The sequence below is a fragment of the Falco cherrug genome, chromosome Z (assembly GCF_023634085.1).
Source record: "Falco cherrug isolate bFalChe1 chromosome Z, bFalChe1.pri, whole genome shotgun sequence".
Classification (NCBI taxonomy): Eukaryota; Metazoa; Chordata; class Aves; order Falconiformes; family Falconidae; genus Falco; species Falco cherrug.
The window spans coordinates 10,029,058-10,043,600 of NC_073720.1; the positions used below are offsets into that span (position 1 = coordinate 10,029,058).

A 14,543-nucleotide genomic window follows, 5' to 3' on the forward strand; every position below is an offset into this window, starting at 1 on the left:
GCAGAACTGGGAGGAGCGGCTGACACACCAGGAGGCTGCGCTGCCGTTCAGAGAGACCTGGACGGGCTGGAGAGTCGGGCAGAGGAACCTCATGAAGTTCCACAGCGGCACGTGTAGGGTCCTGCCCCTGGGGAGGGACAGCCCCAGGCACCAGCACAGGCTGGGGTGACCTGCTGGGGGGCAGCTCTGCGGAGAAGGACCTGGGAGTGCTGCTGGGCAGCCAGTTGCCCGTGGGCCAGCTGTGTGCCCCGGTGGGCAGCCAGTTGCCCGTGGGCCAGCTATGTGCCCCGGTGGCCAAGCAGGCCAGTGGGACCCTGGGGGGCATGAGGAGGAGCGGGGCCAGCAGGTCGAGGGGGGATCCTCCCCCTCTGCTCTGCCCTGGTGAGGTCCCACCTGCAGTGCTGTGCCCAGTGCTGGGCTCCCCAGTTCAGGGGGGACTGGGAACTGCTGGGGAGGGTCCGGTGGGGGCTGCAAAGACCATCAGGGGACTGGAGCATCTGCCTGGTGAGGAAAGGCTGAGGGAGCTGGGCCTCTTTAGCCTGGAGGAGATTGAGAGGGGATCTTATCAATGCACACAAATACCTTAAGTGTCAGGAGGATGGGTCCAAGCTCTGTTCATTGGTGCCCAGCGATGGGACAAGGGGCAGCAATCACAAACAGAAGCACTGAAAGTTTCACCTGAATCTGAGGAAGAACTTCTTCACCTTGAGGGTGACAGAGCCCTGGAACAGGCTGCCCAGAGAGGCTGTGGCATCTCCTTCTCTGGAGACATTCAAAACCTGCCTGGACACAACTCTGTGCAACCTGCTCTAGGGGAACCTGCTTTAGCAGTGGGGTTGAACTGGATCTCCAGAGGTCCCCTCCAACCCTGACCATTCTGTGATTCACAGAGATTCAGTCACTACTGTTCAGTGAACTTAGCATAGAGTTACAAACTGCAGGAACATGACTTGTCACTCCTTGCCTGGGATCAGAAGCAAGCGGTCTTCTTGATTCTTCATTACTATGCAAAGCCAGAAGATACATTAACTTGCAAAGCAAGTGAAAATCTTTTCTCTATAAAGAGTCCATATTCACGAATGGAAGAGTAACTGTGTTACTGTTTCACCACTACAACCCCAGGACTCCAAGGCTAGTTTTTAATTGTATGGGCTCTCAAACAAATCAGAGCCAGACACAGGCTCTCTAAGAAATTTGAAGTCTCTAAGAAGAAACAAGAATGGTGATACACAGGAGGGCACCCAAGGCAACACATGAATCTACCAAAGAGAGAAAAGGTATCAGCTAGCATTCATACACCAACCCATTCATGCCTTGGAAAAGCCACTCGAGAAAACAGAAGAAAGCATTTGGTAAGGAGGTTTTTAAACACAAATACATCTGTCTGGCCTGCCTAGGTGTGAGTAAGGGAAGCAAACAAGAATATTAAGATTCCAGGCAATTATATTTTCAAGCAACTGGAAACTAATGAGTTTCCTGTATTTACAGAATGATTTACAGCTCTTGTATTTTTTTCATCCTTAATTTCACAATTAGCAAAAGAATGATGTCCTGAACATATATACGTAGAACTAAGGGAGCAAAAGAAGCTGCAAAATTATTATTGGAACTTCTTTTTAGAAGCTGCTTTAATCTTTGCCATTTCCTGGAACAGTAAAAAAAAATAAGAAGAAAAATACAGCAAGCTCATATTCAGTGTTTTTGTTTGCCATAAGCTTGTCTCCTACGTATATCTCAGTTTCCCTAAGAACCTTGAACAGCAGACGCTGATTACAGACAACAGCATCCTGAGACTTCATGGTATCAGCCTTTGGTAATTTAGTTGCCCTAATAGTCTGCACCTCTCAGAGGTTTGCCTGCTTTTTCATCTCAACTGAAAAACACCAAGAAGCCCACTGCATGCAAGATCTAGGAGATTCTTGCAAACATGAACCCTGCCTCAAGAATGCCCAGATGCTTGTGTTTGAATTTTTAGACGCTTGAATGCTTGTATAGATTCCATAGTCCTAAAACTATCAGGAAAAGCATGTACCTTTAAGAACCCCAAATATCTGACATCCAGCTGCCCAACTGTGAGCACCAGGATCCACTGGAGAACAATAAAGTTATTTGATATACACAATCATACCAAGGGATATTTTGAAGGATAAAAAATCAGCCCAAATAATTAAACAAGTTATAATCCTCATTAAAAATGAGCAAGTGACAGACAGCTACATATTCTCTTCATTGTTTAGACTGACTAGTACTATCAAGTAAGTGACTAAACCCAAACCTACTTCTCTATGACAGGAGTGTATTTTTGTTTTGTTATTAAAAATAGTGAACCTTTTTGGCACAGCATAGCCAAGGGCAATTTATAAATTAAATGCTAAAAGCTCTCACTGCCACATTAAGGCTTTGATTAAAATAACTGCTATGGTTTAAGTTTTTCTGTTGCATTAACTTTAATTACATGCACCTCCAATGCAGCAAACGCCATTAAAGTCAACCAAGGCATTTTACATTTGCTCCCAACTTAAATACCACCACTTCAGTGTGTGAGAATCAACAAAGGGATTCTTCGTTATTAAGCTGCTTACTCAGGGGATGAGAGAAAAATCTCATAATTAGAGTGTAGAGTTTAACACTCTACTTGTTCAAATGTGAACACAAAGCAACCAAGCTAAAGCTACTACAGTATTCATAATTCATATAAAAACTTTCACAATGCTGAAGTGACTTTTTTGTAATTGTTGCATTTTGCTTATTAAAAGACAAGATCCATCTGTAACATTAAGTCTAGCTGTGGAAGCATAGACTTCGTTGCAGCGTATGCAGTAGGAACAACAATATGGTTGAATCCCTCTTCAGTTCCGTGATTGTTTGGTCCCAAACAATTTTCTGCTAGGTTGCATTAACAACACACTTGCCCATTTATCTTCGCTGCAGCAGCACTGGAAACTACAGAAGTTACAGAACACAGCAAAATTGTTGCAGCTCTATAAAACATGCAGTCATCTTGCTAGAGTAAGCGAGATTTTTGGAGAGCTTGTGTTTCAGCAGGAGTTTGTCTCCTGCAAGCTGTTCCACAAACAGCGCTGGCTGCTGACCAGCCGGGGCAATAAACACACATAGAGAAAGAATACAAAAAGATTCTATTTCAGGCTTATTGCTGTTAAAAGGATTGTTTAATTTATACAGGTAGGCCTTGCTTCTTAATAGCTACTGCATGAAAGCCACCTGCTATGTAACTATGAATACTAACAGAACATCTGAAAAGAAAAACATACCACTATCCCTTGCAGGTCAGATCACTGAGTAGTTTTGGCACAGAAAATCTTGAGGCAAAGAAACAATCACACAAACTGATATATTTTGAGATTTAAGAGTGCTTCATCTATACATTCCTTACAACACAATTCCCTTCTGTGGTGCTAACCAACCTGCAAAGAACAAATTTTGGATTTTGCACTAATTTAATCGGAACTTCATATGTGAAATTGCAACCTCAGCCAGTGAAGCTGGGCTACAAACTCCATCAGAGAGAGTATGATCTAAGAAGTGTGAAGTCCTCCATTTATTAATCACATCAGACATAATTTTAATATTTCCCTATAATGTTTCAAATTCAAAGCATCAACTCAAGAGCCTGAAGCACTTTTTTCTGAAACCTATAAAGGTATACAAACATATCTGAACACTACAAACAGATTTGGAGTGAACAAGTCACGAGGTAACCAAGCAAAGGATAATCCTGAAGATATGAAATAAATTTTTAAAGCTTGGAACATTAGTAGCTACTCTGACAATTATGTGGAGTTTAATCACAGCTTTAAGTTTCGAAGCAACTTTTCAAAATCTTCAGCACACAAACATACATAAAACCAAACCATGGAAGACGGACCACAATGAAGAAAAGTCTTACTAGCAACTTAGCCAAGCAAGATACCTACCATTTAGCAGAGCTAGCATCGTTCATTAACTTTCCATTTGCAAGACAAGAAGATAAATCCAACCCTATCGTTGCTCTCCATCCCTCAAACAGATATAAATCACTCTGTGCATTAGACAGATGCTGCATGAGGTACAGGGCTTGCATTCAGGTTCACAGCCATCTGCACAGTGCTGTATTTTCAGATGAGAACAGGTGATTATTAAGCATTACCTTCATTCAAAATTAATTGTGTGTGATTTTGACTCCACTCCTAATTACTTCCTAATATTCTCCTTGGCAGTCTACATGCTTCGATTACAGTATGCATCATTATGGGGGGTGGAAATAATTAACAGGGGAAAAAGAAATGGGGAGGTTGTACTTACTGTGTTGCATTTTGTCCCACACACCACTTGTCGGTGGTTCAGCCACTGGGAGGCAAACACTTTATTAAGGGTTCCAAGGTGAAATTCTCTCTCCCTCAGAAGGCTGGGAAGCTGCTGGGCTGCATATTCGTGCAATAAGCGGTGATAGCTGGACTCGTTCTGCACTCTGACCTCTCTACCCTTCAGGTAGTACACCAGAGACCTTTTCACTGGGCAGAGTCTTCTCCTTTTGTGAATGGAGTGATCCCACCCATACTGTGGAAAACAAACACGGACATTTTTACAAATAGAACAAACTTAAGGCACGACACTTCCAAATTAAAATATATTCTCAGCAAACTAGTGAAGTCTTCCAAAGTACCCATAGAAGACCATACGCAAAGATTAACTTGGAAATGCTGATACAGCCTTCAGCAACGTAAAATTAAATGTCAGTAAATATGTACTGAAGAAGTAACTCTGCGATGACAGGAGAAGCAGCCCGCACCGGTTCGGTGCCGGACACTTATAGAGACAAGAAGCAGAGAGGAAGAACTGTCAAGAGGAGAGGGCAGCCCCCGCCGTTCGCCCGGCGGGCCTGGCAGTGACACCGCGGGGGCCGCCTGGTACCGACCGTCCTGCGTAGCGGCCTGGGGCGGCCCCGCAGCATGGCTCGGCCAGGGGGCGGCAGGGATCCAGCCGTTACGGGACGAACGGCTGACCCCAACGGCGCGGCACGGGGCGGGGGAGGGACCCGGGCGAGTCCCCGGCGCGGGGCTGCACACTGCACCTCGCCCCCCGACGACGAGGCTGCTTGCCCCACCCCCGACACCTTCCTCAGGTACCGGGACCTCCCCCCGCCGCCCCTCCCCGCCCCAACCAGACACCAGCAGGTCCCGCTCAGGGTCACCTGGATGTCCGGGCACCGGTACCTGCCATCCCACCGCGGACGGGGGCTGCCCCCCGCCCCCGCGCCCCAGCCTACCTGCCCCCCCTGGAGCCCGCCGGGCCCCGCGGCGGCCGCCGCTTTCCGCTTCCTGCTAACTGTTTTCCGGGCCATAGTAGAAGCAGGAGAAGGAAGAGGAGGAGGAGGAGAGGCCGACAGCCCGGACCGGGCCCCACATGGAGCAGCAGGGAGAGGCGGCCTCCGGGGGACGGGGCATGTAAGTGCGGAACGCCAGTCCCGGTCACTTTTTCAGCCGCAGGCCCCTCCGACCGCTCTTCACGACATTTTCCCTGGGACTAATTTTTTTTACGACAGTCGCGTGGCACCTTTGCGGCGGCTCCCCCGCCCCGCCCAAGAGCTTCGTTTCCCAGCAACCGGAGGAGGCCCGCCCCCTTTGCTTTGGGGGACAGACGCGCCCCCTGGCGGCGGGCGGCCTCCCCGCAACCCGGCCGTTCCAGCGCTGGCTGGCTTTTTTTCTTCACCTGTATGTATTTCCGAGCAACCGTGGCTCGCCGGGCGATGCCGGGAGCACATTTAACGACCCAATTTAACTAGCAGGCAGCTTGGCTTCACCACCCGGCTTCCCCAGGTGACTTCCGGCGCCCGGTGCACGTTGTTCGGTGCACGTTGTCCGCTGCACGGTGAGGCGCCCAGCCAAGCGCTGGAGCTACTCCGTTCCACCGGGAAACTCCCGCACTGCAGGGGAACTGTGGGGCATAGGGAATGTTTGTGTTTCTAAAACAGATGCGGAGCGATGCGTGCTTTTTCGTGCGCCCACATGCACTTTTCCCTGTGCTTACAGGGGCTAAAATTAGAGTAGACCAAACCCCACGATCGCCGTTTTGCAAATGAGGTTGCAGAGGAGAAGAGGACGAGGAGAAAAGAGAGAAGCCGGTAACGTGCAGGCGGACCGCAAGCAGCCAGCTCCTGACCGTTGGGCACTCTCTGGCGTCTCCAGCCACAGGAGGTGCCTATGCCCAACTCCGCGGGGGCAGCAGGTTCTGGGGTAGGCCCCCGGCGGGCCCGCGGCCGGGACGGTGACGGGGAGGGCGACGGGGACAGAGACGATCCCCGGCGCTGCCCCCGCCCCGCCCCTCACGGGAATAGGGGGGGGGCTCCTCCCGCCTTCGCCCCGCCCCTCCCCGCTGCGGTGACGTCACCGCGAGCGCCTCCCGATTGGGCCGGCGAGGGCAGGTGACCTGGCGGCGTGACGTCTGCTCGCCGCCGGGGAAGCGAGGCGAGGCGGAGGAGAGGCAGATAAGATGGCGTCGCCCGGTCGCGGGGTCGGAGGTGGCGACGCTGTGCGGGTTTCGTAGGGGCGGGCGGTGGTCGGTGGTCAGTGACCGCAGGGATAGCCGGAGCTGCCAGCCAGGGGCCGCCAGGCACCGCGCAGGTAACGAGTGGGCCGGGAGGGGTGCTGGTGGGGTGCCGGTCCCCCTCGTAGCGGGGCCTGGGCGGGAGGGCGTAGCGGTGGGAGGGCGTAGCGGGCCGCTTCCCCGACCCTCCGCCTCGCCGCTGCTTCTTCTCGTCTGGGGCGAGGTGCGCTCCGCGCCCCCGTCTTGATTCAGTAGGTATGAGGCGCTGGTGGGGTAGCGGCGGGGCCGCTGGCCCTGGGGGGGCTGGCAGGCTGGGGGCCGCTCGCCCGGGCGCGGCGGGTGCGAGCCGCTGTGTCCGGGCTGCCCGCCCTCGCTGCCTCTCGGTGCTGCCTTTGCAAGTACCGATTAATGGAGGCGAGAACCTGCGCGGGCAGCTCACGGACGGAGCCCTGGCTCTGCCTCCTGGGGTCGACCCGGGCAGTAGAGGGAGGTCGGGCAGGTAGGGTGACGCTTCTTTCCACGCGCTCCCCCGCTTTCCAGCAGTTTCGGGATTGCTTGAGTCAAGGGAGTGCCTTTCTGCTTAATAATCCTTGATGAATTTGCTGTCCAAGAGCCGACTGCTGTTGGAAGTCCGAGCAAGCGGTTAGTGTCCATGATACTTGGAAATAAGTTCCTCCCCACAGTAACTGAATCTGTGAAGAACCAAAATGCCTGCGTTTGTTTGGGGTGCGGGATGTAGTTTTTGTCAAGCCTGCCTTTAGGTAACTTGTTGACTTCTGGCTCTTGTGTTAATGAAGACCATAGTACTTATCTTCCCTATGCCATTCATGATTTTAGATTTTCTGCTGTATTCTGGTTTTGGTTGTGATTACTTGTGGGCTGAAGAGCCAGAGTCTTGTTTACTTCATTGAGCCTAGCCCTCTGCGTATCTCTCTATGCTTTCTGGGTCTCTTCCACTTAGCTGTTCCGCTTTTGAGTGCGGAAGAGGAGGATTGTATCTTTGTCTGCATTTGAGATGCAGACATACCATGTATACACTAGTGTAAGAATACTTCAGTTACCTACTTTCTAACTTCCTGGTAAAGCCTTATTTCTGTTTAGCTCGGTGCTTACTAGAAGTAAATCATTTAACAGTTCTACGAAGCTATTGAGTTAATTCAAGAACTGTCTTCCGGAGTTTTGATAGCTCAAAACCTATAATTTTAAAGGGAAAGTTAGGATTGCTTTTTTTAATTAGTAAGAGAAATCACAATAGGTGGAAATGAGTGGTCACCTTATCAACTGTTTTTATTCCCCACATAATTTAAAAATTCCAAGCAAGTAAAAAAAAAAGTAGTCTTACAAATCTTACGATGTTGATGCTGCCTTGTTAGAATAGAGATAAGCAGGTGAACTCTGGTTCTTGGTTGGGCAACTAACATAGCTGCCATCCTGGATTCAGTGAAAATGTGTACATGTTGAATTTAAGTTGCTTGAGGTGAGAGTATTCCTAAATAAAAAATGAGTATTGCCAAATTAAGGAACAACTGAATTGTGGCTGGTGTGATGTAACTTTACGGACTGTGTTACTGGTAGAAGGTGTAGCTGCATCTCACAGCCTGTTAGGGGATTAAGAGGCTTTTATGGGAGCTTGGTGAGGGGGAATCTTACTCCAGCTGTGATTTAAGTTGTTAAGGAAAAAGAGGGAGTACTGCAATTAACTAGACCTCTTCCTCACCTTCCTTCCCTTAACATCCTCAGAGCATGGGACTTTCTGCTGCTGTGCAGGCATTTCTGCAACTGCTGGCTTCCTAGGGCTGACCTTGCATATCTGGGAGCTCTGCTTTGCAACGGCATTTTTCAGGGGAGAGGGGAAAAAGCTGTTTTGGCTTCTTCCTCCTTTTCTTCATACAGAACGGAGCTATGTGTGTAGCACTATGCTCGCTACAGGGAGGGGAGCAGGGCTGAGATGTTACATGCAGTAGCAGCATAGCAGTTGGACTGATTTATTCAAGGCCATGTGTGTGATGATGTTAGGTTGCAGTACTGGTACTTAATGAATTCAGTTTTCTGTGGATGCAGAGCTGTGACTCAAAAGTGGCAGTGATGCTTTAGATCACATCACCTTTGCAATTGGGTGACTGAAATCTTTTAGGCATAACTTTTAATTTGAAGGATAAGGGGAGGGAAAGCATGTAGGTTTTAAACTTAGCTTTTGCAAGCTTGTGGTTTTATTGTCAGAAAAAAACCTGAAAGTGATTGCGCTTTTCTTGTCTCGCTGGCTGGTTGTAGTCTGCAAGTTTGATGTTTTTTTTTTCCCTGTGGGTGCACTGGAACAAAGAGATTGGGGAAGAAGTTGTTTCTGCTTAAGTTCAGACACTCTGCCCAAGTCAAGTGTAGACTGTAACAAAGCTACCTGAGTCTTTAAAAGGAAAACCAAGGAAATCTCAGGTATAAAACATATGAATGAATAAATGCTAGTTTCTCTTTAATGAACTGAATTTCAATTTTCAGAATATTTTAGAAGTATGCTGATCAGTGTAGTGAATATACCGATCAGCTGGGACACTTGCTGACGGATAGAAAAATCATCAAAACTACATGGAAGAGCTCCATCTCTATTGTTCACATGCCCAGCAGTACTTGTTATCCTAGAGACAAAAGTATTTAACCAACAGAATAGGAGTCAGGTTTCTGGACTGATCCAGTAGACCACCTTGTCTAACTGTCACACTGGCAGCCAGAGCTGGTGCTGGTGGCAAAAGTGCTATAATGCCACAGAAGGCATCACCTTACTCGTCCTCCTTTTTAACTGTATAATATTATGGTTTCTGGTTGCTTCCACAAACTTCAGGGATTGTTAATTCAGGATATACAATACTGTTGTTAACATTTGGGTTTTGTAAGTTTTTTACATCAGTTTGTTCTTGCATTTTACAGTTGGCGCTGGGTTGAATATTTTGATGAAATGGTCTGTGAGAAATTTAGTTTTACCTCTTAGAATGTCTATCCAGCCTTCTCTGGCATTTTGTTTCTAACATGATCGCTCCATCTTTTCAATCATAAATTCCAGAGCTTCAGCTGTCATTTTACAAGGATCTCTACCAAAAGGCATTATGATCAGTGCAATTCAGATCAGTGTCAGTTTAAAGAAGATCTAGTGGAGCTGTAATTGAAAAGCTCTGGAAGATGTTTTTGAAAACTATTGTTTGAAGGAAAGGCAAAGAAGGGTTATTTACTGATTAGAAATAATGTTCTTTGGAAAAGTAGGTCTTCCAGGGTGTATTAAAGGATGGTTTCCCTGCATTGTGTCTGCTTGCACTGATAACTACGAGGGCAATGCTATTGATCTTACAGCATGTACCACTCTACAATTGATCATTGGGATTGCAGTTGATTGATACAAGCCTGAGCTCACAGGTTTTTGTGTTAATTACCTAGGTATGTAATCCTCTATGGTATGCATGTGCATTGCTTAATACATTGACCCTTTGTCTAGGTTTGAGTAAGCTCATGTTCTGTGTCCTTAATGGTCTTTTGCAGTCCGTGTAGTCTTATATTGAGGTCTCTTAAGAGAAACTGAGTGTTGGGGGCTTTCTCCTCTCTTAAATGGTCAGATTTATTCCAAAACCTTGCTTGCATGGGGAAGGCATTTTGTTTAAAGTTAAGAAATACTGTCTTCTCCATGGTTAGGAAATTTTGAAAGAATAGCTTGTCCTTCCAGACTTGCTTGTGGGTGGTTTATTTTTGGGGGGTTTTTTCCCCCTTTGAAGGCTACAAGGTCTGTCAGAATCCTTTTAGCTTGCAATGGAGAAAAGTGTATCATTGTTTTGACTTAGATTTGAATTTAATTTTCTATGGGGGAAAGCAGATTGGTTCAAAATACCATGTTGCTTTAGTAGTATTGCAGGTTTTAACTAAGTGGCTGAGTTCAAATGGAAATTCTGAGCTTGTATGTTCTCAGCTGCCTTTTGTGTCAGAAACACTTACACCAGAGTAGCATTTTTAAATCAGAAGAATGAGTCAGTTCTTCAGCTGGAAGATGGTCTGAATATACTTAAGCTGCTTAGCTGTTAGTAGTTGGTATAATGGAAGCTAGTAATAAAGAGTTGTGAGCTCCTAATTAATCTGGTCTGTGTTGCTCAATGTCAGCATGCATGGTCACTATCTACTAGATTATGTGAAATATGACTTAAGACCTTTCTTAATCTATACATTTGTGCTTGCACCATTTGGCATTTCTAGGCTGGCAGCAGCAGGTGAAGGTGTGACGGAAATGACTGGTGAGATTTATTCCCCGAGTTTGGGAGGCGGCATTTCTGAGTGTGCATATTGCCATTTATGCTGTGTTAAGTGTTAGCACTGTGCTTAATCTAGGCAAAGAGATGTGCTCATGTGTTCAACTTTATTTGCCTCATTAGTTTTGAGCTCTAAATTAAAACTAGATTATTCACTCTGCAAAGTAATTGTTAAAACATATGCATTTCCTTTTCTGATACAGCAAAGCCACTCTGGGATCCACCCTGATGACTAATACCATCATGTGGTGTCTGATTTGAAGAATCAGTCAGCAGTATTCAAATGAGCAGAGGTTATCTTTATTCGGTGGTGCTGGGTGCATGGGGGATCGCTCCACCAAAGTCATGCGCCCCGAGGGGACTTTTCAGACACCACCCCCCCCCCAATACAGGTTACTCATGTATATTTATTAACTTTCTGGGAAATCGTTTACATATTCATTACAATTCTGGGAATTCATTTAGATATCTCGGCCCTTGCAATGTCCTTGAGGAGTGGGTGTCTGGGGGTCTTCAGGATGAAGATCGGGAGTCTTCCTCCAGTGAACTATTTACTTTCTTGTTTCTGCACAGGCTCTGTTCCTCGATAGATTAATGAGCATGATTTAAAGTCTTTGTCTTGGCCATATTATATACACAACAGAAACTTAGGACCAGATGGCCCTTATAACAAATCCAAGGACCTTGTGTCTAGTACATCCGTGGTGCTGACACCGAGGGTCTTGGTGTATTCATCATGTTGACAATAAGGGTCCTTGAACACCTCCCAACTTTGGATAATTACACAAGCACATCATTTTCTAGAAAAGCAGTATACCATTCATCACTCATTGTACATAGCTCATTATTAATGTCCTTGCACAGTACCCTGTAGTAATTTGACACAGAAATATAGGAGGCACGTGTAGTTTGGAAAGGAATTTATGTGAACAAAATCACCATTAATAATCTGGAGTAAAATTGTAGGTAAAAAGGATAGAAAAGCTTTATGCTGCATACCCTCAGAAAAAAAGAATGTGTTAATCTTTTATTAATTATTAGGTCACCACAAGCAGTTTGTTGCCAGTCCATTTGACTTTTGGTAGAAAAGAGCTGAAAGACTTGAGTTTCATTTTGCTTCCTGTTTGAAACAGTATAAAAATAAGGGGGTTTATTGTGCTTTTCAAAAAGTACATTCAGATTCTTCACTGGGAAGTGGGTGAATGGATAGATGAATGTGTCTGCTAAATGAGGTGTGAGTTTCAGTTTTGGAAACAAAAATGTATAGCAGAATTGTGGTACTATAAAAATAACTTTGCACTCAAGGGATGTAATGAACCATAAAGACATTACATGCCTCCGAGATTTGTGAGCTCGTTTTTTTTTTTTTTTGTTGATCAAGCTGTAGTACCATCAGGGATCATTGGCTGGCAGGACTCTGTACTGGCAATTACTTTTACAACTCTGTATGTAATTGTTTGAGGTATTGCCTTCTAGATAATAATCTGAGGAATAATTTAAAGAAAGTGTTTGGGTAAGAAAATGCTGTATCAGATTTTGGTCAGCCAACTATTTGTGTTACCATTTTAATCTGAAGAACTGTCAGACTTTGTGGAGAGGAGGGCAAAATGTATTTCAGGACACCTGTACCTAATGAGGACTCTCATGCTTGCACCAGTGCAATGTGTGCTTCTTTTAAGCCTGTGAACTGTCTGTGGAAGAACAGTGGCAAGACTCTGATTAGTGTCTTAGCAGGGGGCAGTTTTCTAAATACCTGCAGTTACAGGCTTCCTTCTTTGTAGAAGGGAGTTTAATACATGTTTTTGGTTGACTTACCTAGCAATCTTTTGATAGCTGGTAAAAAGCTCATAATGTATTCCTAGGTCACTGAATGCCTTTGCTTAGTAATGCAGTTTCTTTGCAGTGAAAATGCAAGTAAAGACAGTAAAAAGCTTATTGGTTCCAACTAACACTGTTGAATATTTCTTAATTTGTTTGCAAAGGGAAAGCTAGCAAATTCAAGTATGGACATAAATGTAATACTGTTATGTTGTGTTTTCTCTTCTACATGAAGATCCTTAACTGGAAAAGCTTTAATAAATATAGCTTAAAGAATCCACAGCATATTGTAAGATGCAAGATAAATGAAGGTGGATGAAGGTGAAAAAGTTTCATGTGGTGTGAATGGCTTGGTGGTCTAAGCTGCTTTTGGAGCTGGAGGTGGAATCCCTAAATAAACATCTGGTTGACAGAATGGCTGTCACATCTGTTTGTGTGACATGATAATGTCACCCTTTTAATACCTGAGCTTACATACTGTGTGTGCAAGGAGTATACAGTTCTGAAGGTCTTGCCTGTCTCTTGACATGTTCTGTATGTGTTAGGATATTGGACTGATGAAGAAGTTCTGCTTTCTACCTCTGCCTTCTCTCCCCCCTCCCAAGGAGATGAATACTTGAAATATACCAGTATTTAGTGCAGCAGTCTAGCTATACTCTGGATAAATTGATTCGATAAGTAATGTAAAAGGTCTTCTCTCTCAGCTTGAACAGAAAGAGAGAACTTTTGTATCCACTTTACTACAAGCCTGCTTCAAGGCTTTTCTTCTTTCAAGAAGAAATTAAACTGTGATTTGATGTTAGTGCAGGAATGTAAATGTGATGGTCCTGGTCCATCATTAGGCAGCACTGGATTTATTTCCTAAAGTGAGCTGGATTGAGTCAGACATGTGAGTTATAAGAGGCAGGCTGGGACTGATTCTCGGGTTACAGGAGAAAATCTGCCATCTCAGATGGTCAGCCCATAGTCTTTCCACTTTCCTGCATTAAAATGAAAAAAAAAGAAAGCAACCTTGCTGCTTTGTCATAGTAATGAAGGTCTGCTGAGATAGACCTCTGCACTGTAAGCACTCCCATTTTGTTGCCAGTCTGTTAGATGTTCGGAGAGAAAAAGCTGTGGGTAATACTGTTGGATGGTTGTGGGGCAGTCTCATGCAACAACCTACTCAGACTTACAACATAGGAGTAAGGCCAGTTTGGTGAAGCTGAGTCAGATCTGTCAAAATATCCTAGGGAAGTGAAGCTGATGTGTCTCTGAAGGCTGCTTTTGCACAAAAATGAGTTGTTTCTGTTTAGTTCATTGCTTCAAGTGCTTCAGGGGTTGCATTCATGTTTCAGTTGATTCCTTGTTCTCTTGAGTTAGTCTGGGAGGGGGTGTGCTGCTGGTGAGACCTCAGCTAGGCAAACATAGGGAAATAGCTGAGGTGAGTGTTCACCTTAAACTGGGACGAGGGTTTTTTTCTTGGTCTGTTAGTTCTGTCCTTCAGTGCAGCAAAAGTTGGGATCTTTTCAGGTGTGTGTTTGTGTCTATGCTTGTTTTCTTATCTCAGCCTTGATAAGAAGGGTTGGATGAAGTCAGATACCTGTTGGCTTAGTAGGAGTGATGTATGAATTAAGGACAAAATGAGATGGCACTGAAAGGTGGAACTGTACCAGTGATATGCTGATGGGTGGAAGAAGTTGCATAAAAAAGTCAAGTGTGTGAAGAATATCACATCTGTATCACCTGAGGTGGAATTTACATTTCTCACATTAGTGCTGTCAAGACAAAGGCAAACTAAATTTCTGAGAGTTGTTTTGAAAAGCAGGAAGGTTTGAGATGGTGTGAGTTTTATGTTGTCACTTAAAACGTTTTGGTGAGCACACTTTTCCAGGTATGCTGTGATTGGCTCTTTGGTGCTTCAGT

At 45.5% G+C, this 14,543-nt stretch overlaps 2 protein-coding genes across 6 annotated transcripts in view; one reads left to right on the forward strand and one right to left on the reverse strand.

The window, feature by feature from the left end:
• DCAF12 (DDB1 and CUL4 associated factor 12) overlaps positions 1 to 5,559 on the reverse strand; it is a 31,756-nt gene extending 26,197 nt beyond the window's left edge. The window contains exons 1-2 of the mRNA XM_055698705.1: positions 5,267 to 5,559; positions 4,303 to 4,557 (exon numbers count right to left, since the gene is read on the reverse strand). Coding sequence (XP_055554680.1) covers positions 4,303 to 4,557; positions 5,267 to 5,341 — 330 coding nt within the window. The 5' untranslated portion in view covers positions 5,342 to 5,559. The remainder of the gene's footprint in view (positions 1 to 4,302; positions 4,558 to 5,266) is intronic.
• UBAP1 (ubiquitin associated protein 1) overlaps positions 5,359 to 14,543 on the forward strand; it is a 37,560-nt gene continuing 28,375 nt past the window's right edge. For 2 of the 5 annotated variants that reach the window (XM_055698701.1, XM_055698704.1), the window contains exon 1: positions 6,427 to 6,620. The gene's annotated coding sequence lies outside the window, so the exon portion shown is untranslated. Of the gene's footprint in view, positions 5,445 to 6,424; positions 6,621 to 8,951; positions 8,974 to 14,543 lie in introns of those variants that run through there. The other 3 variants (XM_055698702.1, XM_055698703.1, XM_027801927.2) reach the window with 3 other exon arrangements.